The sequence below is a fragment of the Podarcis erhardii genome (genome assembly GCF_964252035.2).
Source record: "Podarcis erhardii genome assembly, chromosome: 3".
In the NCBI taxonomy this organism is placed as follows: Eukaryota; Metazoa; Chordata; class Lepidosauria; order Squamata; family Lacertidae; genus Podarcis; species Podarcis erhardii.
The window spans coordinates 33520483-33544311 of NC_138507.1; the positions used below are offsets into that span (position 1 = coordinate 33520483).

The 23829-nt window shown below is 40.5% G+C and overlaps 1 protein-coding gene across 33 annotated transcripts in view; it reads right to left on the bottom strand.

Moving 5' to 3' along the window:
- DST (dystonin) overlaps window positions 1-23829 on the bottom strand; it is a 313318-nt gene that overhangs the window by 40588 nt on the left and 248901 nt on the right. For all 33 annotated transcript variants that reach the window (XM_081856621.1, XM_081856616.1, XM_081856602.1 and 30 more), the window contains 13 exons: window positions 21093-21334; window positions 20307-20513; window positions 17135-17254; window positions 16882-16989; window positions 15823-16041; window positions 13765-13968; window positions 12497-12728; window positions 12175-12401; window positions 10300-10422; window positions 9695-9796; window positions 5384-5485; window positions 2334-2507; window positions 437-592 (listed from right to left, as the gene is read on the bottom strand). In XM_081856621.1, coding sequence (XP_081712747.1) covers window positions 437-592; window positions 2334-2507; window positions 5384-5485; window positions 9695-9796; window positions 10300-10422; window positions 12175-12401; window positions 12497-12728; window positions 13765-13968; window positions 15823-16041; window positions 16882-16989; window positions 17135-17254; window positions 20307-20513; window positions 21093-21334 — 2216 coding nt within the window. The remainder of the gene's footprint in view (window positions 1-436; window positions 593-2333; window positions 2508-5383; window positions 5486-9694; window positions 9797-10299; window positions 10423-12174; window positions 12402-12496; window positions 12729-13764; window positions 13969-15822; window positions 16042-16881; window positions 16990-17134; window positions 17255-20306; window positions 20514-21092; window positions 21335-23829) is intronic.

Sequence of the window (23829 nt, forward strand, 5' to 3'; positions counted from 1 at the left end):
CTCCCCTCCACTCTTTTAGGACAATGGCAACTGCTTGCCAAGTTCCTGAATTTTTTGATGATCAAAGAGGAAGTACTCTCTAGCATGGAAGACTTAAATGAGCAGGAAGTACCTAAGAGTGAGTGTTTGCTGAACCCTTTCTGTACCTGCAATTCATTTATTAAGCCACGACAGGTATGTGATGCTTTGCCAAGAATACGTTGTTGTTTTTACCAATGAGATGTTCTGAACCATCCATGACTGGGAAACGTAAAAAAGGGAGAAAACAGCAATATCTGTATGTTAGCAATTAAGTTTTGTAATACAAATTTATCTTTGGGCTTGATCCTTTGAAATCATGATTTGGTGATGTACGAAAATGCTCTTTGCAAATGTTGCCATAAAAAGGATCCAGATATATCTAAAACAGTGAATCTCAGAATTCTCAGTTACGTACATGATGTTTGGCCAGCTCAATTTCAATAGCCTTGGGGTCACCACCCACAGGTTTCTGTTCATTCAGCAGGTCCTCTGTATGGGTGAGCCATGCGAGCAACTCATCCAGGGCATGTTGGAACTGCCCCAAAGCCAACAAAGCGCCTTCCAGCTTATGCTGTAAAAAAAGGGGGAATGGATGGAATTATTACTTTATGTTAAGGCCGCAAGCGACTTAAAATGTCCTTAGTTGCATCAAACCTCAAATGAATGGTTGCAATAAGGCAAGAGTGGTCAGCGAGGAGGTGCGTCACCATGCACCTGGCCTCCTGGCAGTGGAGTCGCTGCCAACTATTGAGAGGTGAGGCAGCCAGCAGTTTGACACTGTGCAGGTTGAACAGCAGAGCCTACCTAGCACTCCCACCAACATGTCCACCCAACACTCAACCTCCCCACCACCTTGTCCTGCACCCTCTTGGTGAGCAGGAGCGACCCCACTCCCAGGATGCCAAAGGCAAAGCGCCGCCCCCTCCCCCTTGTCACCAACTGCTCCTGGAATAAGATATGCCATCTAAATTTTATGTAATGCGCTTGAATGCAGCAACATTATCTGAAAACAATTTTAGGCAGATGACACAAAGCTAAAGTTCTTTTGCAATTATTTATTTTTAGAAATCCATCCTAGGATGAGCTGTGATATAAAAGGCATCATTTTATCATCCAAGGAACTTGGATAGTTAGTCAAAGAGACAGAGTTGCTCAACACCAACTACTGAGCTTCGTGTTTGGGTCAGAATTTGAAGATGGAGCTCCACCATCGAAACCCAACAATCTCTCCCCATGTACCTCATATGTCTGATGTAATATTGTGGTGTAGCAACTTACAATAAACCACTGACCCTAAACACACTGGAATATGTTCTCCTGCCATCTGCTTGGGGCAGGGACTAGCATATTTTTTGCTAATGCACTTTGGTGAACCCATAGAAATAAATAAAAATAACTATGGTGTACAGCTTCTAGCTTCATAGCTACAACAACAACAGCCTGATTTGCAGGAAACATCTGCTGCCTGGAAGCTTATTGGAAACTGCTCCATGTGGCAGCTGTCTCCTTGGGTCAAATTGCTCTTCTGTAGTGGCTCAATTTGTGGATCGGAAGATTTTGACCATGCTAGCCTAAAATATAGCCCAATTTAAAGTTTGCATTGCATTTCCATAGCAGTGCAGAAAATCCCCTAAGCTCAGGGTTTCCAATCCCTCTTCCCCGCATGACCTCTAAAAAATGTTGATGGCCTTGGTGGGCCATTCCATGATTTTTCTGTCTGTTATAGCAACTGTAATGTAACACGCTAGATGCTGTATGATTCTAAGTGACATTTTTATTGCCTTTTTATTGCTGTAGAGGTGGAAGGGAACCTAAGGGTCATCTAGTCCAACCTTGTGCAAATCAGGAATCTCAGCTAAAGCATCCATGACAGAGGGCCATCCAACCTCTGTTTAAAAACCTCCAAGGAAGGAGAGTCCACCACCTTCTGAGGGAGTCCGTTTCATTGTTGAACAGCTCTTACTGTCAGAAAGTTATTTCCAATGTATTGTATTTTGCTGTATTACAATTTGCATTTCAATCAATTCAAATTGTACTACACTAAAAATACGATGCAATATGTTAACTGAAAATAATAAATAAAAAAACTGTTAAAAAGTATTATGAGTATTTGATGCCAACCTGATATGGATTACCTGAATGAAAAGCCACAGTTTTGAGAACTCCTTCCCTAGCTCACGTAATAAACTTTGACACACAAGTGAGTTTCCATGTTGAAACTGTTGCTATTGAAATTTCAGAGCACGAGTGTCAGAGAACATGCATTTCATGGCAACATAAGGCAGAATATTACCCTTTTAGTTCCCATTTACCTGGCGGCTAACAATTTTATCCTCCAGACTTTCCCACAACAGCTTAAGTTCAGACAAGGGGTCTTGTACGGTGTGCTTATCACTCTCCTCTGTCACCTTCTTCAACAACAGCTCTGCTTGGTGGTTCAGCCGTTCCATTTCAATCTGCTGCTGATAGGCTTCTTTCTTAAATTGCTGTGGAAACCAAGGAAGACAATAAGTCAACAATGAATATCACCCAGAGAAGAGTGCTTAGTAGGATGCTCTGTCCTTATTTCAAAATTGCCAAATAGGTCACACCGGATATTTCTGCCTCTGGATTTCCAATAACCAAGGCATGTGTTTTCTCCAAATTAACACAGAAGGCACGCTTCACTCTTGCACCGGAAAAGAAAACGCATCCAGCATGCAAAAGCAGGAACTTTTAAAACAAATTTAAAAATCAGTTTGTGTGTGTGCGTGTGCGCATGTGCATGCAGTAGCAGCTGTTGCACCTGAGTGTTTGTTTCCTGTCTTCCCAATGCCATCCATTGCTGCTGCTTACCAAGAGGGATAGTAGCAGAGCCAAGGCAACAGGTGTGAGTATAGCAGTGGGAGCATCAGACTGGGTCCACCACTGCTCCTGTGCCATGTTGAGCTCTTGTTGCGTTCACCCTACCCCTCTTGGTAAGCAGTATGGCATTGGAAAGAGAGGTGAGAAACACAGCTTGTTGGCTGCGACAATGCACACACACAGAGAGAGAGATATTACTGTCTGCATTCATTGAGGGTTAGGATATAGTTTTACCTGTACAACAATATTTTGTGGCTCTCTCTTGTTTGTTGTTATATTAACCTGACTGTTGACCCAGTCTGCTCTGGCATGGCTGTTGTTTTCTACAATTTTTGGTAGTGTTATTTCATGTTTTATTAAATTTATACTTTAAATTCTTTTAATTGTTTGACACTCATGTGGTTATGGAGTAACTAATCAATGTAATAAATAAATTAGCTGAATCCAGAAGAGTCTATCTGTAAAGGTTCCAAGTGGTTGCTCGAGAGCAAGCAGGCAAATACCTGCCTGCTCGGCTGTAAAGCCTTGCTTTAGCTTCAAAAATAAACTTTATCTGTCCAGAGCGCCAATCTCCCGTGGCTGGCTCATTCACTGGCAGAAGCTGTGAGTGGGCGGTCCTTAAACTTTCCCCAGCAAAGCAATTTCTTGATGCCCAGTCTGCGCCTCCCCTCTCTGTGCGGAAGCTTACTGCGCAAGGAGGGCGTGGGTAACGGAGGACCCCTCTCCTCCCTGCTTTGCCCAGGCAAGGTGTCCTGGCTCCGCCTCACCTCCTCTGAGCCCTGCAGCTCCTCTCCACTGGAGACGTGGTTACTCTCCTCTGCTGAGGAGGAGCTGCTTCCCACGATCCTTGGAGGCTCTCTGTAATCCATTCGGCTTTTCCTCTCTCCCTCCTGAACCAATGGCAGTTCCCTGACACTATCCCTTGTATTTTTACATGTCACAGTTCTGGGCATGCCTTTTGTTAACATCTTCACATTTCTGAATTAGATGTAATTATAAATAAATGCAGAGATGTGGAAGAATGACACTTCAGCAACCAATCGCCAATGTGAGAATGTGCTCGAGCGACATTAGTTTCCCCACCAACTGCATGACTTATGGGATACACAGAATTTCTGTTGCTAGAGGAACGTTGCTAGCCTTAGAGGAAATGGCAACAGCCGTTCCAGGGGTCATATCCCGGTTTCCAAATGCACACAGCAGCATAGAGCTCAAGGCAGATGCCCATGTGGACATGTCCATAATACATCCTTATTCAAAATATCCCTACAGTGTTTTCAAAAGGCATGGAGGAAGAAAAACAACCCAACGGAGAATTTTTTTTATCCGATATTAATTTTGGTTGTGGAAAAGACAAACTCTATATCATGAGTTTTGAATATCAGTGGTTGATGTTAACAAATGCTTTCTCTTTTGTCAAAAGGCATTTCTTTAAAAGCATGCTTATTGAGAAGGCTGTTAAACCTGTTAAGTACAGGGACCCACAGACCAAGAGCAGCTATGCAAAACCAGATGAGCCAAGCACAGAAGAGGAAGGGAATCCTTTGCACACCCGAAGCTTGTTGAAGATCCAAGGAAGAAGGATTCATCAATAACTTCTTTCTGCCCTCAGCACACTCTGTAAGTCATTGGGCGGCCAGCCAACACTCCCTGAAGCCTCCCTGCTGTGATCCATTCACAAAATCCTATTCCCTATCTAGCCTAACATCTTTTACCAAAGATACACACTGATTCAATAAGAGAGAAGTGAGAAATGTAGAAGGGCTTCCCCCTCGCCCCTGTTACTGTATACCCCTGGGTCAAGATGATGCGTCACCATCACCACTCTGCCCTGTTTTGATGATCTCTTAATCCCCACTTTCATTTTTAGAAGTAATTTCTTAACCCTAATTTTCAATCTTCAACCCCTGCTGAGAGACAGGGCTTAAATATTGGCTGTTACATTTCCTGTTTAATTTCCCAACATATTCAAGCCCTGCTTTCCACGTACAATAACAGGGCTGGAGTGGATTCATCCAGTCTAATCCTGTGCCCTAAAACAGGATATCCTATACCATCTCTGCTTCCTGTGCAAAGCACACAGCAGCATCCAGGTATTATGAAAAGAATGAGTCATATTTCCATTCCAAATATTGCTTTTAGAGTTGGCTGGGGATTTTGCTTTATAGTCCAGTGGGCTGCGGTGGAAATGAAGAGATCTATGAATGTTTAGGACTAATCCATGGTATGAAGAATGACAGGCTTTGCAGGAACTTGTGCACATTCTAAAAGGGAAGCTGGGTGTCGTAAAAGTAATTGATGCAGTGATGAAAAAATAACCGCTCTTGAAAAAAATCCACAATTAACTCGGAGAGGAAACTGATGTCATATTACTTTCAGACTCAGAAAGGCTGTAGATTTTTAAACAACATGCCCATACGAAAATAATTTACTTTTTGTTACAGACTGAATGCAAAGCGATTTGGAACACTAACACTAACAGAAAGATGTACATTCATAAGAAGTTACTGTTTCATACCTTCATTTCTTCTGTCTGTTGTTTTACTGTTTCTAGGTCTGTTCCAACTGGTGACATCGCAGCTAATTTACTACCAGCGATATCCACCCAGTCAAATATGGCCTGTAAACATATTGAATAAGAATAAGAAAATCAGGTAAAATAGTAGTCCAAGTAATGCTATAGCATAGCCTCATAGTAGGTGCAACATAATAATAATTGATCTGTGAATGCTACTAAGTACTGTATATTTGCTACTGAATAAAACTGTATTACAGGCAACAACTGTTTCATGCTTGTCTAATATGTGCATAACTGTGAACATGCGCATCACCACAACCTGGACATGACCTGAAGGGGGGGCAGAGGCATAATGGGGCAAAGTGGGCTTATGCACACTCCACTGATGTGCACGGGGGTCAGGAACATAACCCCCACACAAAACAGTTGTTGCCTGTTCAAAGTATTTCTGCTGGGTTTTTCCACTGTGATAACTTTTTGTACACTTCTCCATTTCTGAATATAAGAGTTGTCACATATTTTTATCCCCATAAAACCTACAATTGGGGCATCAACGGAGAATCTTGTGGCATCTTAAGAACTAACCAAATTATTGTCACGTATTTGTTGCAATCCTCTAATACCTACCTGCGAATAAGTTTCATTGGGTCATGCCTAGAATTGAGCTGTTAGTCTTTAAAGTGCCACAAATCTTTTTGTTGTTTTTGAGGTAACAGATAGTGTGATCTGGCTATACTTCTGGAATGTATGAGTCAAATCATTTATTAAAATTCTCAAGATATCTGAAGGTCTTTAGAGGAAGCTCAGAGGGTGATATTCAAACACTCTTCCGGTGCCATATCTATGACTCAAGATGGGTAAAAATGCAGCAGAGGGAGCTAGATTTTCATAATATTCAAGGACATTTCATAACATTGGATAGCAAAGGCCACTTCACTCCCCATTAATGAGGTGTGAACTACTACCGGGGATCATGCATCAGCTATGCCTGAGCAGTTGTGTTCACACTTCACCTCCAATTTGGCAGCAGGTATTCCATTTAAGAGCATGCATACATGTGCATGTCAATATATCAAAGAGCACCTCTCCTACCCCAATAAAATCTAGGAACTAGCCTGCTTAGTTCCATTTGGTGGGAAATATCCACATCTTTTTGGAGCGCACACTGCTTCTGCAAGTGTCTTCTGGCATAATGTCATACTGGAGACAATGCAGGATAAAGACTAAGAAACTGATGGCTTTTAGGTTAGGAATTAAAGCCAAGAAAGCTGAAATATAGAAATAAGCATTGCTGGGACCCTCTGGTCAAATACAGTCTTTTTAAATAAAAAAAACAGAGTCTAAAAAGTAATTGGGCATGATGTTACGATGTTGTCCTGCCTCTTAACATTTTACCACGGTCCAACATGCAATGCAGTTTCTAATGCAGAGATGGGGAACCCTTTTTCCAGACTATAGTCCACAATAGTGAACAAGCCCAGAGGCAAAGTGGGTAAAGCAACTAATGTACAGTTTACCTTCATATAGCAGGCTTGATTCTACACACACTTACACACTCCACTCCATACTCTCATCCAGGTTACTAAGAGGCACTATCAGAGTTCAAGAACATAATCCAGCCAGGCAAAAACACTCAAAGTGGGTATAAAGTAAGGTTGACTGTGACCTGGGGGAAGTGGGTACAGTTGAAGGTAGGTGGCCTGGGGTGAGTGCAAAGGGCCAGGCAGAGAGGGCTAGAGGGCTTATTTGGTCTCCCCTGCCCAGGCATGAGGGTCTTCATCCTTGTTCCAACAGGTAGTTAGTTATTCTGTCTTTAAAACAATGTATGTGATCCAAAGCAGTGAAACAGGAACCTCATTTACAATTTACAAATGATCCAAAGATCTGCTGAGCAGATAAAATTTAGCAAGGCCAGTGATAAAATATGATAATTTTGGAATATGTGGGATGTTGCTCACTGAATAGAATCAAATCACCATCAGATAAGTTATGGATGGCAACATGAGAACAGGCCTTCTCTGCAGTGGCACCCCATCTGTGGAATGCTCTCCCCAGGGAGGTTCGCCTGGCGCCTTCATTATACACATTTTAGGTGCCAGGCAAAAACGTTCCTTTTTAACCAGGCCTTTGTTTGATTTAATTAACATCCAAGCCCTTTTAAAATGTGGTTCTTTGGGGAGGGGGTTATTGGGTTGTCGTTTTTATTTTGATTATATTATTTTGTGGTTTTATATTTTGATTTTGTTCTGTGAACTACCCTGAGATCCAGAGGTATGGGGCGGTACATAAATTCTAACAACAACAACAACAAATCAACAGGAATATGTTCAGATTAAAACCTGGTTATAGGATCAGTTACAATCACATAGGTAAATGCTATAAAATTGACCTTCAAACCTTGTGATATGGAAAAGCTATCTTTATTGAAATAAGCAATTAGTAATCTTTCTACAATTGATCTGTTGGTCAAAAACCGACATGTAATGCTTATATTGTACAGTGGTGAGGAAAAAAGATATGTTAAAAATTTAGATAAACTACTTTTAACATTTCTATTCCTAGCACTGTTTAACCACTTTTCTTTTAAAAAACACGCTTGAAAAATCATCAGCTAATTTTAGCACTCCTATTACACACCCAGTGTACCTGAACTATAACCTGAACCTTATCAATAGATGGTTAGGAAGCTAGCAGCCATAAAATGTGAAGATATTCAGTTATAGACATGCTTCTATTGGAGACAAATTTCATGTCAACTACCATGACATACCAGCAAATTAAAATGTATAGAATCTACCAAGTGAATCTTTTGTCCAAACTACAAAGGACCTTGCCAAAAAAAGCTTACCCCCCCCTTTTGGTTTGAATGTCACCATCTCACATTTTGTCTGAGCTAAATGTATCATAGTGACCAAACTCTTTCAGCGGAGGTTCTCTTGATCTACTGATGCATCCTCATTTTACTGGCATATAGGTCTTGAACAGATACAACAAAAAGTCATGGTTTTTCATTATGTGAATGACCAGCAAGTCTCAGGATCATGTGCTCCTCATCTCCTTTCCCCCACTTCAAACATGAAGTGGTAGAAATGTGAAACTTTCATTACCGGTTTGTAACAAACCATAGTTTCCTCTTCCATCAAAATCTGAGAACGTGAGGCATCCAAACCAGCATTTAATAATTTGCGCTAACCCGTTTGTTGCAAACCACAACTAAAGCTTTACATTTGCTCCTCCAATGCATAAAGGGGAGGGAAATGGAAGAGGGGAAAACATGTGAGTTTGATGACTGCCCTGGTACACGTAACAGCAAACCAAGATTTGTCTCTACATCTGAACTAGTCACAAGGAAAAATATCTATGCATAGGTCAGTATCATGCCCATATGATTTTCCTTCTACAGCAGCTCAGGGTGGAAAGAAAAAAGGGGAGGGGGGTTAATTTTAAAAATGTCCCCTGTGCTGTGGTGTTCTCTCTCTCTCTCTCTCTCTCTCTCTCTCTCTCTCTCTCTCACACACACACACACACACACACACACTTTTAGGAGAAGAATAATATGCTAGGAGATCCAATCACACATCTCCAATGTAGCACATTGCATGACCCATAACATGCATAATGTAGCACATTGCATGACCCATAACTTTGGATGGTTCATGCTCTAATATACATATTTATTTATTGCTCATTTAGAAATTTAGCTGCCCCACCCTGTGTTTTAGGGCAGAGATGGAGAACCTGGGGCCCTCCAGGTGTTACTGGGACTACAGTTCTCATAATCCTTGAGTGTTGGCTGGCACTGATGAGAAGTGAAGTTCAACAACATCTGGAGGACAACAGGTTCCCCCAACCTCCGTTTTAGGGGAATGCAACATTATTATAAAATCAGGATCAGTAAAACCAACAGAATATCCACTAACATCAAATTAAAATACCCAATTCCACCAAAAGCCAGCCCGAACAACCAGGTTGTCTTGTGCTGCCAGAAAGAAGAATATAGGCTTGCATTTTGCCTGAGAATTCCTCATCATACAAACTTGGTATAGTAATAGAAAAATTTGGGGTGCTGTTCCCAAGCAAATTCAAAAGTTGACGATCAAAGAACTTGCAGGAGGATGAAGATGAGGTCATAATAGTATACAACCGTTAAGTGCTTTATAGGTTAAATGAAAACCAACATTTTCAATTGTTCTTGACCAACAATTCAGAATCAAATCAGGGGTCTCTGGCTGATTAAAAATGTTACCCTTAAAAAAGAAAAAAATAATATTAGATAATGCTTGTAAATTTTAAAGATTAAAATAACCTTACCTGCAATCCATCTTGATACTGAACAGCCGCTTGCATTGCTTCCTCAAGCTTGTCAACACGTTCTTTCCATGCTTTGTTTAAAGCATCCCAAGCAGAATTTAGCTGCATTTTAAATGGAGATTCAGTTGAATAAAAAACTGGAAGGCAATGTCTATAACCTATATATTAAAATTTAGGATTGACATTAGATTAAGGTTTCTCTATCTGCAATATAAAAATTATGCAAGAGCTTCCCTAATATTATAATAAGAGCAAGGAACATCACTAAATCTAGGTGGATATGTCTCTATCAAGGACCAGGATTCCATCCACCCAAGTTTTTGGTGGCTTATTACCATACCATAGTTAAATATGTGGATGGTTCCACTTATCAGTGCAAGTTAAACTATGAGCTTCATAGGTTTATTTCAGTTCTGCAAAGTGCCTTGAAGGTTTCAAAATCAAACCAGAAGCCGGTGTGGTGAATTTTACTTTTGACTCCCCAAAGAACCCTGTTTGTTTGCCAAGTATTTAAATTAGGCACCATACATCAGTTAAAAAAAATGAAACACCTTTCTATCCATTTCATATGGGCATAAAATGCCAAACAATTACATGACTCATACCTCATCTATGCTCTTGTTGACTAATGGTTTGTCAGGTTCTCCACATGCTGCTATCAGTTCAGAGCCAAGGCTTACCACTACATCTAAGTCTTCTTGTAACCCATCTATCTCTTCTTTAATGGTCTAGAAAAGAGAAACAAAATGTTAAACTTTCCATAAATTAAATTTAATATTTAAGATTAATTCAGAGTGGCAAACATTATTTGCTATTCATTAGTGTTTAACTAGCATAGCATAAGGCCATGCTGACCTTAAATTTTAAAAATATATTGATTTATAAAGAAGATGACAACATGAAGGAGGGAGTTTAAGAGTAGGTTTTTCTTCACCCATTGAGCAGATGGTTGTTGTGGCAGGAGCTTAACAATTCCTCTGTATCCAGAACATTACAGGGACTGACATATCCACCTGCTTAGAAAAACAGCTTTCAAATTCAATAAGCTAACACTGTAGCCATACAGTGTGGGAAAATTACACCATAATGCTAAGAAAATAAGGTGAATACTAGCCTCCTTTTAAACAAATTAGTAGGTCTTGCTTCTGAATATTATCAAATAAAAATGCAATGTCTCAATGTCACATGGTCCCAGGCTGCTATTATTTCCCTGTAATGAATGTTTATGACTTTTGTGAATAAAGGTTGGAAACCAGAGCTGTTTTAGGCATGTCCAATGGCAGTGAGATTATTTTATTCCCTCTCTTCCACTTTATCCCACACACATCCTACCACAGCAAATCACAAATGACTTAGGAAAGTCTCTCACTTCAACAGGCAATACTGGGGATGTGAGTGCCTATTAGAAACGTAAACCAAAAGATCAAACTTGTGCAGTCATTTGAACACCAAGTTGGGAGGGAGATTGACCTGGGTGAGAACGGATGGTCTTTTAAGGGTGATTAATGCATGATTTCCCCCCCCACTCAATGGGTGGAATTCAACATCACACTATGCCAATATTCCATCAGCAAAGGCATTTCTGCTTGTCAGATGCAACTATCTCCCTTTTCCTCCCTCTCCATGCTGTTCTGGGGGTTCCCCTGACCCTCCAGAGCAGATTTGCGGTGAAGGGGGAGAAGAGGGGTGAATCTCTATTGAGCTAGTAGAAGTTATTGTGCTGGCTTCCATAAACAAACTGGGTTAACTGAATCCGGCCCAATGCTTGAATCATCATTAAATGGCTTATAAGGACACAATAGTCATTAGAAAGAACGCTGGGTTGAGGCCAAAGGCTTATCTAGTCCAGCACCATGTTCTCACAGTGGTCAACCAGATGCCCACAAGGACCTGTGCACAACAGCACTTGTGATACCCAGGAGCTGATATTCAGAGGCAAACTGCCTTTGACATAGGAAGTAGAACACAGCCATCACCTTTCATTATTACTTCAAATGCATTTTTCCCCATGCAAGTCTTTTCTTTTAGCAGTGCATAGACTCTGAAGAGAAAAAAGGGCATTACTGACTAGTGCAGGAAGGCAAAAAAAAATGCAGGCCATGATTACCTGTAGCTATGCATTTGTTACACACAGGGATTTATGTTTCTTAAAGAAGCAAAATAAATCCACACAGATGGTGCTGGACTCTATATCTAGTCCTGTCCATATATAATGGGTAATTAGGAGTTCCCACAATGTGAATGAGCTGTGAAGAACCTTGCACTGGAGACGGGAGGAGGTGGTTCAGTGTGGCCCATTCACATAGCTGGAAACAATGGTTTCCTGTTACATCTGAACCAGCCATGATGATTTGTAAAGGAATTTCCACTAAACATAGCATAACAATATAGTCCAAACCACCAACACGCTTATAGATGATTGCTAAGAAATATATGGGAGCAGGACAGTAGTCTAAGCCCAACAGTTACATTTCACCTACCTCTGCTGCTTCTTGCTGTTGCTTTACCACTGAAGGATCAATTCCAGCTCCTTCTAGTTCTCTGATAAAATCCTGCGTATCCTTAATAGTGGCTATGAGAGCCATGTGATCACACCAGAACTTCTCTGCTAATTCCATTGCATCAAGCAATTTGGCCTCCCTTTCTTCAGCCAGGGTATGGATGTCTTCCCACATAAAGACCATTTGATCCAACTTATCCTGAACCACTAGGAAGCAAAATATACACGGGCAGGTATATAAAGTTCTGCTTGTGGAAACTTGTTCATGCATTTATTTTGAAATGTAAAATTCTGAAGTCTACCTTTAGCAGATATGTCCTTATCAGCGCCTTCCGAACGGGCAATCATCTCCTCCCCGCGCTGCTTGAGGGTTTCATAGACTGGCTGAAGTTTTTCAAGGTCGACAGACACGTTCTTATTTTCACCGATCTGTTCTTTAATCTTCTCAACCTCAGCTGAGATGGAAGGCGGTTGCCTCAAACGTTCAACAATGCGTTCTAGGCTCTCAGTGGTCGAATCTATCTTGTCATGGAACTATGCAGACAAATGGGGAGGAGGGAGAGAAGACTGGGTGAGTTACAGATTAGTAACATTTAAAAGGAATTGGGTCAAACCAGAAAAAACCCAGTTATAGCTGAATGAACATGCTTAAAGCATCCTTAACTATTTTTGAGACATTTTTTGTCTTTCTCAACAGATTTATGATCTTAGTTTAAGCAAAATTTATGCTTCCCAATCAAGGTGTCCAAATCATATCTGCTTGTTAGTGAACTAGGCAGCTTTACAGTACAGACCAATTGTTAACTGTCTCATCATCACCATGTATTAATACCATGTATTAACAGTTTCCTGAACATGGTTTTAGAACACAGAGGGAATAACACATTTTTACTTTCACCTATCCTTAGCCACAATGTGTTATGTCGTTTAAAAAATGTCAGCAATTCACATTATTAATAAGTTTTTTCTAATAAATATCCTACTGCATTGGTTAATTACTGTTAACATTATGTGGCAGTGATTAATAGACATGGTATGAACGTAAGCATCTAGCTCCTAGGTAGGTCAGGTCAGAAAACTATAATGCAGTAGCATTACATTGGAAAGTTGGAAGTTGCTTCATGCCTAGTCTGACCGACAGTCAGTCACTGTCCCACCACCACTATTTTTGGCAAAGACACCAGGAGAAACCCTGGGCTGTCTTGACACCAATTCGCCTCTTTGATTGTGTGCATGCATGAACAAATCACTATTATGTAGGATACTGGCCCTATTATTCAGGGAAAAACAATTTTGTAATTCCCAAATAGAATAAGAATATTTCCATTTTTTAATCATGCCTTTCCTTCAAGGAACTTGATGGCACACGGGGAAGGTTTGATTCACGAAAATACAATGCCCTTAATTCTTTAACAGATAGGAAGAGCAAATTTATGTGCAATGATGGGGGTATTCACATATTTGGTGACGTAGTCTCTTGGCAAGTCCACTATGTACCTAAAGTCTATTGATTTAAGATAACAACATCCTGCAGTTGGAATCTAATTGCTCTTCTAATAAATAATGTTACCTGGGTAGACTGAGAAATGGCTTCGTCCAATGCCTGAGCTCGCTTTTTGACATCTTCTTTAATTCGACTATAAAGGGCATCAGCTGCTACATACTTCTCTTGGATTGAAAAACCTTCTCGCGGGCTCAACTCCAGAAGCTGAGGTCCAGTTTTATTCATCTTATCTATATGAGGCTTGTGTTCAGCAATCAACTCTCGCAGTTGCTATAGCAAAGCAAAACACTTATCAGTATCTAACCCTTACATCGCCACATTCCAGCTGTCTGTGCGTCCAACACGTTCAGCTGGCAAGGTGGTCTAAATAAACAATCCCATCTGCATGCTAAGACAAAGTATAACTCATACTGGATATATCCATTTAGCCTTATTGTTGTGTTTTCAGCTCTAAGCATATAATGTTTCCTTTATACTAGAAAAACAGCATTTTAGTCAACCAAGATATTTAAAAGCACAGAATCTGGGAAGCAAAACAATATAACTAGTCAAAAGTATTCAGCCAGTTGTCCGGCACTCTAAATGATTTATTAAGTAATGGCATTCCAGAAGATGCCAAATTGTTTAAATATGATTATAAATAGCTCGCTAGGGCTCGAGTGCTGTAACAAAAGCAAGCAAATCAAACCTCCAAGGTTACATCAAGGAATCATATTAAGATCATCCAATATTTTTGAGACTTGAAGAAAATGCTGTGCTTTAAAATGGAAGCAACACACTGTTGCACTTTGTTCAGCTCCTTTTAAAGCATAACTTAACGGAACAAACTGTTACAGTTTTAAAGTTCACTTTTAGAAGGTGCTTCTGGGTACTTTTTCTTTTGTTTGTCTCCAGTTTCTGTTGTATTCAGTGTGCCTTCACTACTACTCAATAAGACTTTAGCTGAATTTTCTACCCAGAACACTCTCTATAATTAATCTCCAACTTTGCTAATATGAAGACAGCCATGTTTCTCTTTATTGCTGCACTCTGCCTAATCAGGAACCTCTGTCGTTTGTTAAGGCTGGAGGCAGAACTGAGTACAGTGGTGCCTCGTAAGACGAAATTAATCCGTTCCGCGATTCTCTTCATCTAGCGGTTTTTTCGTCTTGCGAAGCAAGCCCATTGGCGGCTTAGCAGATTAGCGCTATTAGCGGTCTAGCGGCTTTTAGCGATCAGCTGAGAGGCGGCTTATCAGCGGAACAGCTGATAAGCGGCTTAGCGGCTTAGGAAAGGGGGGGGGAGCGAAAAAACCCCGCGGGAACTCGCAAGATTTTTTCGTCTTGCGAAGCAACCCCATAGAGAAATTCGTTTAGTGAAGCGCCTCCAAAACGGAAAACCCTTTCGTCTAGCGGGTTTTCCGTCTTGCGAGGCGTTCGTCTTGCGGGGCACCACTGTAACTGCTGGATTTTATGTTTCCAAAATTTGGGTCAGCCATCACCTCTTTCCCCAAAATCCTGGATACAGACTGAGTCTGCAGCACCTAATCCAATCCAGCCTGCAATCTCTCTTAAAACTGAATCTAAAGGCAGACATAGTGGCTGCAACCATTTTTGTTGTTTGTTGCTGTCCCCTGCCCCCTTTCCCCTATTCTCTGCTTTGCATAACATCCTGACTGATTAAGAGTTCTGGAGAACTCAAAAGATTGTGATATTTTGGCTGGTCCAAATTAAGGTGTTTCCCAACTGTGGATTTTTGATTTTTTTTCCCCTTAGGGAACACCACAGCTTGCTTTGCATTCCAACTATTTTGGATACTGTTCAACATTTTCATTCCTTTAAAAAAATGTAATAAAATAAATAAATAAATAAATAAATAATAGAATTAATTAGTGAATTAATTCACTAATCCGCTTTTCACAATGACTGCTCTGCCTTGAGAATAATCTTAAACTTGTGGTTATATTAAAATAGTAAAATTTTGTTTCATAAAAAATGGATTTTGAATTGTTGTTGTTAACAGCGAGTAAAAAATATGTAAAATCTGATATTGGTTGGTTTGGTGAATGTGACATGCTAAAGAGAGAGCTACACTTCTGTTGACCTTTGCAATTAACAGCATTTTGTAAGACGACTGCAAACTTACCCGGTGCTCTTCTTGTTGTTGCTTTAGGGTTTCATATTCAAGAGCTGGTGCTGGAAGCTGTGATATTACTGTTTTTGTTTCCGTTAGCCATGGCCAAATCTCTTCATAAGTCTCCCAGAACTGACTGGCTAGAGACTGAGCTCTTTCAAGCTGCAGATTCCTCTTAGAGTTCATTTGACAGAGTGTATTATACTTCTGCAAGAGGTCTTCCAGCTTCTTCTATTAAAGAAATTACCAACAAACACCAGCATTTGGTTGGAGAAATTTACATTGTGGCAGGTGACTAGTCTTGCTATATAACACGGTGGGCAATCTTTTAGCTCCTTAGGGGGCAAGTAGGCAGGTGCTTGGGGAAGGCATATCCACCAAGGAGTTATGGATTCAGCATTCTGGGTCCAATTCTATGGAACTCCTTCCTGGTTGATATCAGGCAGGCCCTCTTTCCAGTTGAATTTTGAGTGTCTACTGAAGACCTCTGGAGGTCTAAGTATAATATGTTGGTATGGGAAACTGTCATGTAACGGGCCAATGGCCGTAATAAAGATCAATCCAATCCAATCCAATCCTTTTAAAATTTCAACAGGCATTTCAAGTAAGTTTTAAGAACATAAGATGAACCTGCTGGATCAGGCCAATGGTAGATCTAGTCCCCCATCCTATTCTCACAATGACCTGTGGAAAACCAGCATGCAAGATTCAAGCACAAGAGCACTTTCCCCTCCTCTGGTTTCCAGCAACTGGTATTCAGAAGCATCGCTGCCTCCAACTGCGCAGAGCATAGCCATTATGGCTAAAAGCCATTGATAGCTTTATCCTCTATGAATTTGTCTAATCCTCTTTTAAAGCCATGCAAGTTAGAGGCCATCACTGCCTCCTGCAAGTTCCATAGTTTAACCATGCGCTGCATGATGCAGCCAACTCGAGGCAGCTTAAGCTTTCAAGGCACATTTCAGCCCCTCTTACATAATCTTAGTGGCTCCAGCAACATGGCTTAGGAATCCCTTATGCGTGCAGATTTTCAAAGTTATTGGTAAGCAAGTGCAAGTCATGCTCCATTACCTTCATGGTTTGTTTGTCCTCTTCCGTGCATGTCTTCATAATCTCATCCCCAGATGCAACAAGCTCTTCTATTGTATCCTTGTGTTTCAAAATCTCCATGGTAAATGCCTAATTACATAATACAATACTCTGGTATTAGGAATATGAGGACATAGAGCAAAAGCCTGCACTATAATGGTTTGAAAATTAAATCATGGCAGAAAAAGTAATGGCCATTAATTATTGCATTACAGATGGAATCACATTTGTTCACCTTTTGAACTTGTAGCTGAGCAATGGTCTGGTCACGTTCAAGCCTAATGTCACCCAGAGACATCAGTTTATTTTCTGTTTCCTCAACCCAGGCTAATTCAGTGTCGGCTGCTTGATCAAACTAAAGAAAACACAGAAAAAATAAAACAGCAATTCATAAAACAAATAACTCCAACTGGATAGGTAGAGGATTTAAATGGAAAAGATATTTCAGAAAAGACATTTGGTAAAATTGAGAGGTGGGGATCATAGCTCAGTGGTAAGACTGCACTGGTTACATTTACACAGCCCCAAGTTTATGAGAACCTGTTTATATTTTGGATATCAGAACCAGTAAAACCCTAAATTGCAAAGCTGCCTCTAGGCCAGTTCTAGAATGGTGGGTATTTTAAGCTGCAATGCTAAGGGAGTTGCACATAGCTAAGAACGTGTGTTGCAACACCTTCAGGAGGGGATAGAGGATGAAGCGATCAAGGTGTCAATGGCAACAAGATAGTGCCCGTTAACTTCCCTGCTAGACCATAAGCTTTCCACAGTTTGTGCATTTAGACCTGGAAAAGGAGATGTGGCCTCTTCACTTAAGAGATATGATGGAGGATGAGAGAAATCTGGGTATTCTTAAAGGGCAGATAAGGCAAGGCAGAATAGTGCAACATGCTTCAGTGGCATTTGTCAAACACTTACAGAGTCAGAAAGGTAAAGATTGTAAGCAGTGGGCCAAATATCTTTGAACAGCAAGTGCGATGTCTCTGTGCAAAGCTCAAAAGTATACGAAATAAACACAGTGATCATTCACAAATTATATGCAACAATATAATTTTCCTCCCTTTGCTATGATAATTTAATGTAATAGGAGAAAAAAACTTCACCTTGAATGAAATTGAAACAAGTAGCTTCAAGCTTGCTGATTAATTTTTGTTCAGCAGCTGCTTGCTAAAGTTTCCCTTTGAAGTTATTTTGTTGAAGAATAATGACTTTCAGGTCAGCAGTACAGCATCCTGGAATCAGTGCTAGTAGTTAAGAGTGTGAGGCTAGGTGACTCGTTGCTGTGATTGAACATAATGCAGCTTCTTATAATACCCACACAGTTTATTCTTATTTTAATAAATTCTAGGGCTCTCTGTGACACTGAGGAGTATATCAAAATCAGCTTATTTCAGAAGTGTTACAAAGAGAAAGCAGGAAATGTCAGAGCCACATTATACTTTATACTTCAACCAGAATTCTCTGTCAAAATTCTCACAAACATCAAAGGTAATATTAATACTTGCTTTTCTTTAAACACCTCTTGCTCTTGTCCATCTTTAAGATTATTTCCCTGCCTCAATAGAGAGATTATTTTTTAGTTAGACTAGATCAATGGCATTAAAATCAATGGGCAGCAAACTAGGAATTGCTTCTTGGTAGAAGTTGACAGTCCAGTTGTGCGAACGCAAGTCGTGAGTATCTATAGAATACACATATCCCCCCCCCCCCGAAAATCTTATCCTTTCAGAGACCACTAGTGGATTTCTTTCAAATATCATTTTCCGAACATGCATGGGAGAAGAGAGCAAGTTCATGCCCACTGAGTTTCCCCCACCATGACAATACTACTGGCTGTACCCTGACTTCCACACTCTGGGAGAAGGTTCCAAAGAAAAGAGAGCCCACTGCATAAACCTATATTAGCACCCTGATCACAAAGGGTTCTGACAGAGGCAGAGCCTACACACAAAGCAGACTCCTCATTTAAGACCTTCCCCTTCAACATGTGGATGGCGCAGGGGAAGGGAAGCCAGGGTCTATTATCCCACTAGGCACTGCTGTCATATGCAAATGTTCCATCCTCAACTTTGTTTTTTCCCCTGGGCTCACCGACCAGTTCTCAACTGAACTCAAGAGCTTTGGAGAACTTTGAGAGCCTTCCCCATCCTGGTTCTTTCCAAACGCTTTGAAATACAGTTTCCATCACTGGCCATACTAACTGGGGCTGCTGCGATCTGGAGTCCAAATTATATTGAGGGCACCAAGTTAGAGAAGTCTACTGTAGAGCAATGGTATGCTCGTGAAGCACAATACTTGAATGGTCTAGTTTAAACAGACAAATAAATATACACAACAAGTTTCAATGTGAATCATGTTCCTAAAAGAAAGCGGTAGAGAAACTGATAAGGTGGATAACTTTTATTGGACCCACTCATGATGGTGGGAGCACATGCGACCTTTGGAGGTCATCAGAATTCTTCATTATGTCTGATGCTTTCAACATATGCTGGTTGAACAAGAAATAATCCTATTAAGCTGCTTGAGAAAGTTGATAATTTACATGTTTGTGGTGACAGAGTCACTTCCAACTGAAGGTGAAATTTAATGGATAAGCTGTCATATCTTATTCTTTAATTATGAATCATGACTGAATAGCAAGTTACGTGGGCTGAGGTTTCTCCATGTTTTTCATGAGTAATTCTTTATCACAGTTTAATCTATTTGAAACAAGCCACAAACATTTGCTGTCATCTCACATTTATAATCAGAGAAGGTACTTTTGGCCTGAACATTCTGTTTTGAAAGAGAGGCATATAAACTGAGTCATACTAAATTAAAGGGCCAACAAATTAGAAGCTCTAAAAAAGAAAAAGAAAACCTTCGAACAAAACACTGATGTGTATATTAAGCCCATTTTAATGCTGCCCACAACTGCAAATAATGTTTATATTTCCTGCAAAACTGCATCCACTGGCTACTGTACACATCTTTACTTCAACCATTCATTTACACAAGCTGATATATGACCTACATAGCAGCATAAATAATAAGTTACAGGGTTTGAGTTTACAATTCTTTCTGTACTGAAATTCCCACTGAGATCACTGCATGATGCCACTCGTAATGCCTCTCAGTATGAGACTGATCTGTAATTTCTGTGTCAACTAGAAGACAGATGGCTACAACAATGACTGGATTTGCTTTGGTCTAGGACTCATGTCTGACAACTATGACCAAGCTCTTTTCAAGTTTGGCCCCAGTTCTTGCAAAGATGTAGCATGCATGTGCCAATAATATGAACAGCAGCCTTTTATTTTGTTAAGGATTCCCAGATATACACCTGGATGTATTCCTAGAACAGATAAATATACATATTTTTTTCCCTATCACACATAGACTGAAATGAGAATTAGGGACATTTTTACCTGCTGCGATCTGAAAATGGCAGCATCAATTTCTTCCACTTTCTGAGTTATAGTGTCGCTCACTAATCTGTACCGTTCGTTGTCTTCTGTGATCATTTTGTCTATCCCTTCCCTTGCTCTCCATGGCACCAGTTCAAGCAAAGCACTGCTGACTTCGTTAAGAGTGTCCAGTAAACTTTTATTATCTTTTGCTTCTTTTTGCAGTGCCTAAAAAGGAATATTTAAGGTAAACAAATTAAAAATAACACATTGGCACAGAAACAAAATCTGCACAGCTCAAAGGTTCCACTCATGGGGCTTTTTTGGTTTTCTCCTTCTCCCATCTTCAGTTTTTTTTATTTAGTTTAAGAGTACATAGTTGAAATGCTACAGCTGCAAGCCAAAGCTATAAACATCGCTCTTTTCAACTTGGCTACCTTTGCTTTTGTTACAATCATGCTTGGGACCCCCTAACCTCTCACACTATCAATATAAATAAATAAACAAAGGACCTACCTACATGATGCTGGCACATACCTCTAAACTAATAAAAGGTGATAGTGCAAAAGAACAATACCCCATCTCTCTCTCTCTCCACCTCCCTCCCCTACTCTGAAATGCATTCTTGAAATATGATGCTGCTTCTTGCTTAGCTGGTGAAGGGATGTGCATGAGGTGTAAATATATGCAAAAATGTCCCAACTTCTGTGTAGCTTTACAAAGGGAAGTGTCACGCTTGTTGCTCCACCCACTGGCATGTGGCCCCCGGAAGGCTGTCCACAAGCAAACACAGCATTTTACGCTCACCTTTTGTCTTTCTTGCGCTTGACTTAACTCTTCACCTTTGGGGACCTGCGCTTCATACGACTGTAATTCCACCTCAACTTTATCCAGCCAAGTGCAGAGTTTCTCATGAGCTGACTGCAGCTGACCAGAAAGCTGTAGAGCCTGTTCTAAAGTCTTGGACACATCAGAACTCAGCTTCGTTATGTCCTTGTACCTTGTTTTAATGCCTTCCAATTTATCTTGAATTATGACAACTTCATCACCTGCAATGTGAAAGGGGTATTTAACACACTAATCATCTAAAGCGACCAGGATGTTTTTAGTGTTTAAGTCCACAGGTGAAAATAGAACAAATATTTCATCCTGATCAAGCTAGTTTTCCTTCTAAGCATGGAAGCTTCGCTGTGCACATGCAACTTTAGCCCACCCCACCCCATCCCTGTCTTATTTTAGATTGGGCTCCACCAAAATAAATCTAGGTCAAGCCTCAGCCAATCAGGATTCTCTAGGTCAGGAATGAGGAAACTGTGGCCATCCAGATGTTGTTGGACCACAACTCCCATCTTTGCATGATTATTGGCTGGCTCTGATGGGAGATGGAGTCCAACAGCATCTGGACTCCCTATCCCTGTTCTATGCACTGGCTCACGCCAATTAAGTCATCAGTACAAGCTGGGAGCCCTAATGACTTCTGAGTAGGTGACAGGCAGTATGGTAGGCAGAGCTCAGTATTCATGGCTCAGGGTTTTGCCTGCTCTGAAGTTCAGAATCGGTCTCTCTGAATATGGGAATAACGTGCTAGCATTCCAAGCTAAGGAGCAGATGGATGGCCTTTCCTTCTAACACCGCATGACAACTTTATTTGACTATATCTTAAAAAAAAAAACCAACTATGTCTTTTCTCCAATATACATGAAATATTGAGATTTTGTTGTATGTACAGTAATTAAATTTAATCCATTAAAATAAGGCAGGTAATGAATCAACTGACAGCGCTAATTACAATTAAGAACATTTTCCTCTTTGAGTGGCTATGTCCATGCAATTGCCGTTATACAGAGAGTAAAAGTCAGAATTGAAACTGCACTGTTCGTTATACTATATGTTTACCTTTCAGTGAACAATTCAGGTTCTAATTCTGTAATTCATCTCCTTCTCTCCTCCCTCCCTTCTTCCCAGCCCCAAACTATGTATATCTTGGAGAGTTCATGGAGTTAGAGACTGGAAAATTTAGAAGATGTTGGTCTACAAGCCAGACATGCTGTGTGCAATTGGAATGCAACTTTCCCACAGTACTAGGTCCACTGTGGGGAAAGCAGCCTCTCTCACAGCAATAGGTAGACTAATTACTCAGTCCATTTTTTAAAAAAACTCTTTTTTAAACATTTACTACAACATTCTTCTATACAGCTGTTTAAGCAGTCTATTTACTCCTTCTTTACATCTACTGGCTGAGATCCAAATGGACATGCATCATGATACCACACATTACAAACTGCTTTAAAATGCTGAAGTGCTACTCAAAAATCATAAAATCAGGAACTATTCAAACTATAATCAAATTCTTCCAGAACCATGCATATTCAAGTTAGGAGTGAATGATCACACTGTTGTTTGCTCCAAAAGGTGTCCAAACTTTTCAAGAGTTTCAACTGAATACTATAAAAAAAGTATCAAGCCGCTTTTAGTGTTAAGTTCAAAATTTTAAGAAGCTTCTTTACCACCCTCCACTGTACTTCATTTACAAATCCCTGAACCCTAAGACTCCCCAAAATTTGGGGGTCTTGTCCCTAGCAGAACATTTCGTGATGAGACCTGGAATGGGAACTCTAAGAGAAATAATTTCCAGAGGCAAAGCAATGATCTATATGCCATTTCCATAAAGGATAAGGCCTTCCCTCTCCCTGACAGAAACGACACATGAAAAGTTAGTTTCCTGTAAGGCATTCTGGGATTTGTAGTCCCAATTTTCAGCAGGAAAATATGCTCTGTCAAGGGCTGGTAGCATTTTTTCACATTCTCTCCCTTTCCCAAATTGAAGTTTCTGTTCTATGGGACAACAACTCTTACCTTCACTGCGGGATCACTAGCCATAGTCCTGAGCTCATGCCAAAAAACACTGGGTCAGTACCTGCAGTATTGCCCCGGGATTTTGAAAACGCTCCACTCCAGAACAGTAGCAGCTAACCACTTGTGCTGGCTCATGACATCACCTTACCCCATGGCCTCTCGGCTGATCAAGGAAGCAATGGACTAAGAGAGGAGAATGGGAAGGAGCAGAGACTATTGCTCCCCACAACAATATTAAAACTGGATCCAGTGTGTGCTCAAAATGGATGAAATATGGAAGGCTATTTCACCATATAGTCCCCAGCAGCAGAGTGAAATTCTCCAAGTGTTCAAACGTATGTTAAGAAATTTTCTTCTGAGAAATTTTCTATCAGCCCTAAATTTTCCCAATAGCTCTGCACAGTAGACCAGTAGAATATTACAGCAGGAAGGCTGAGGCTGAGTTAATGGTTTGCCTAATGTCACCTAGGAAGTTCATGGCTGTGGTTAAATTTGAACTGAGGACTCCCAACTCATGCTCTCACCACTATGCTACACCAACTCTCATTACTGCTTTCTTTTCACATACCTGGGAGTAAGCTCTGCTGAGCTCAGCCATGCTTACCTCTGAGTGGACAGGTATAGTATTACGGTGTGAAATGTTATTACACACTGCACCCATAATTACTTATCCCATTACTTATGAACA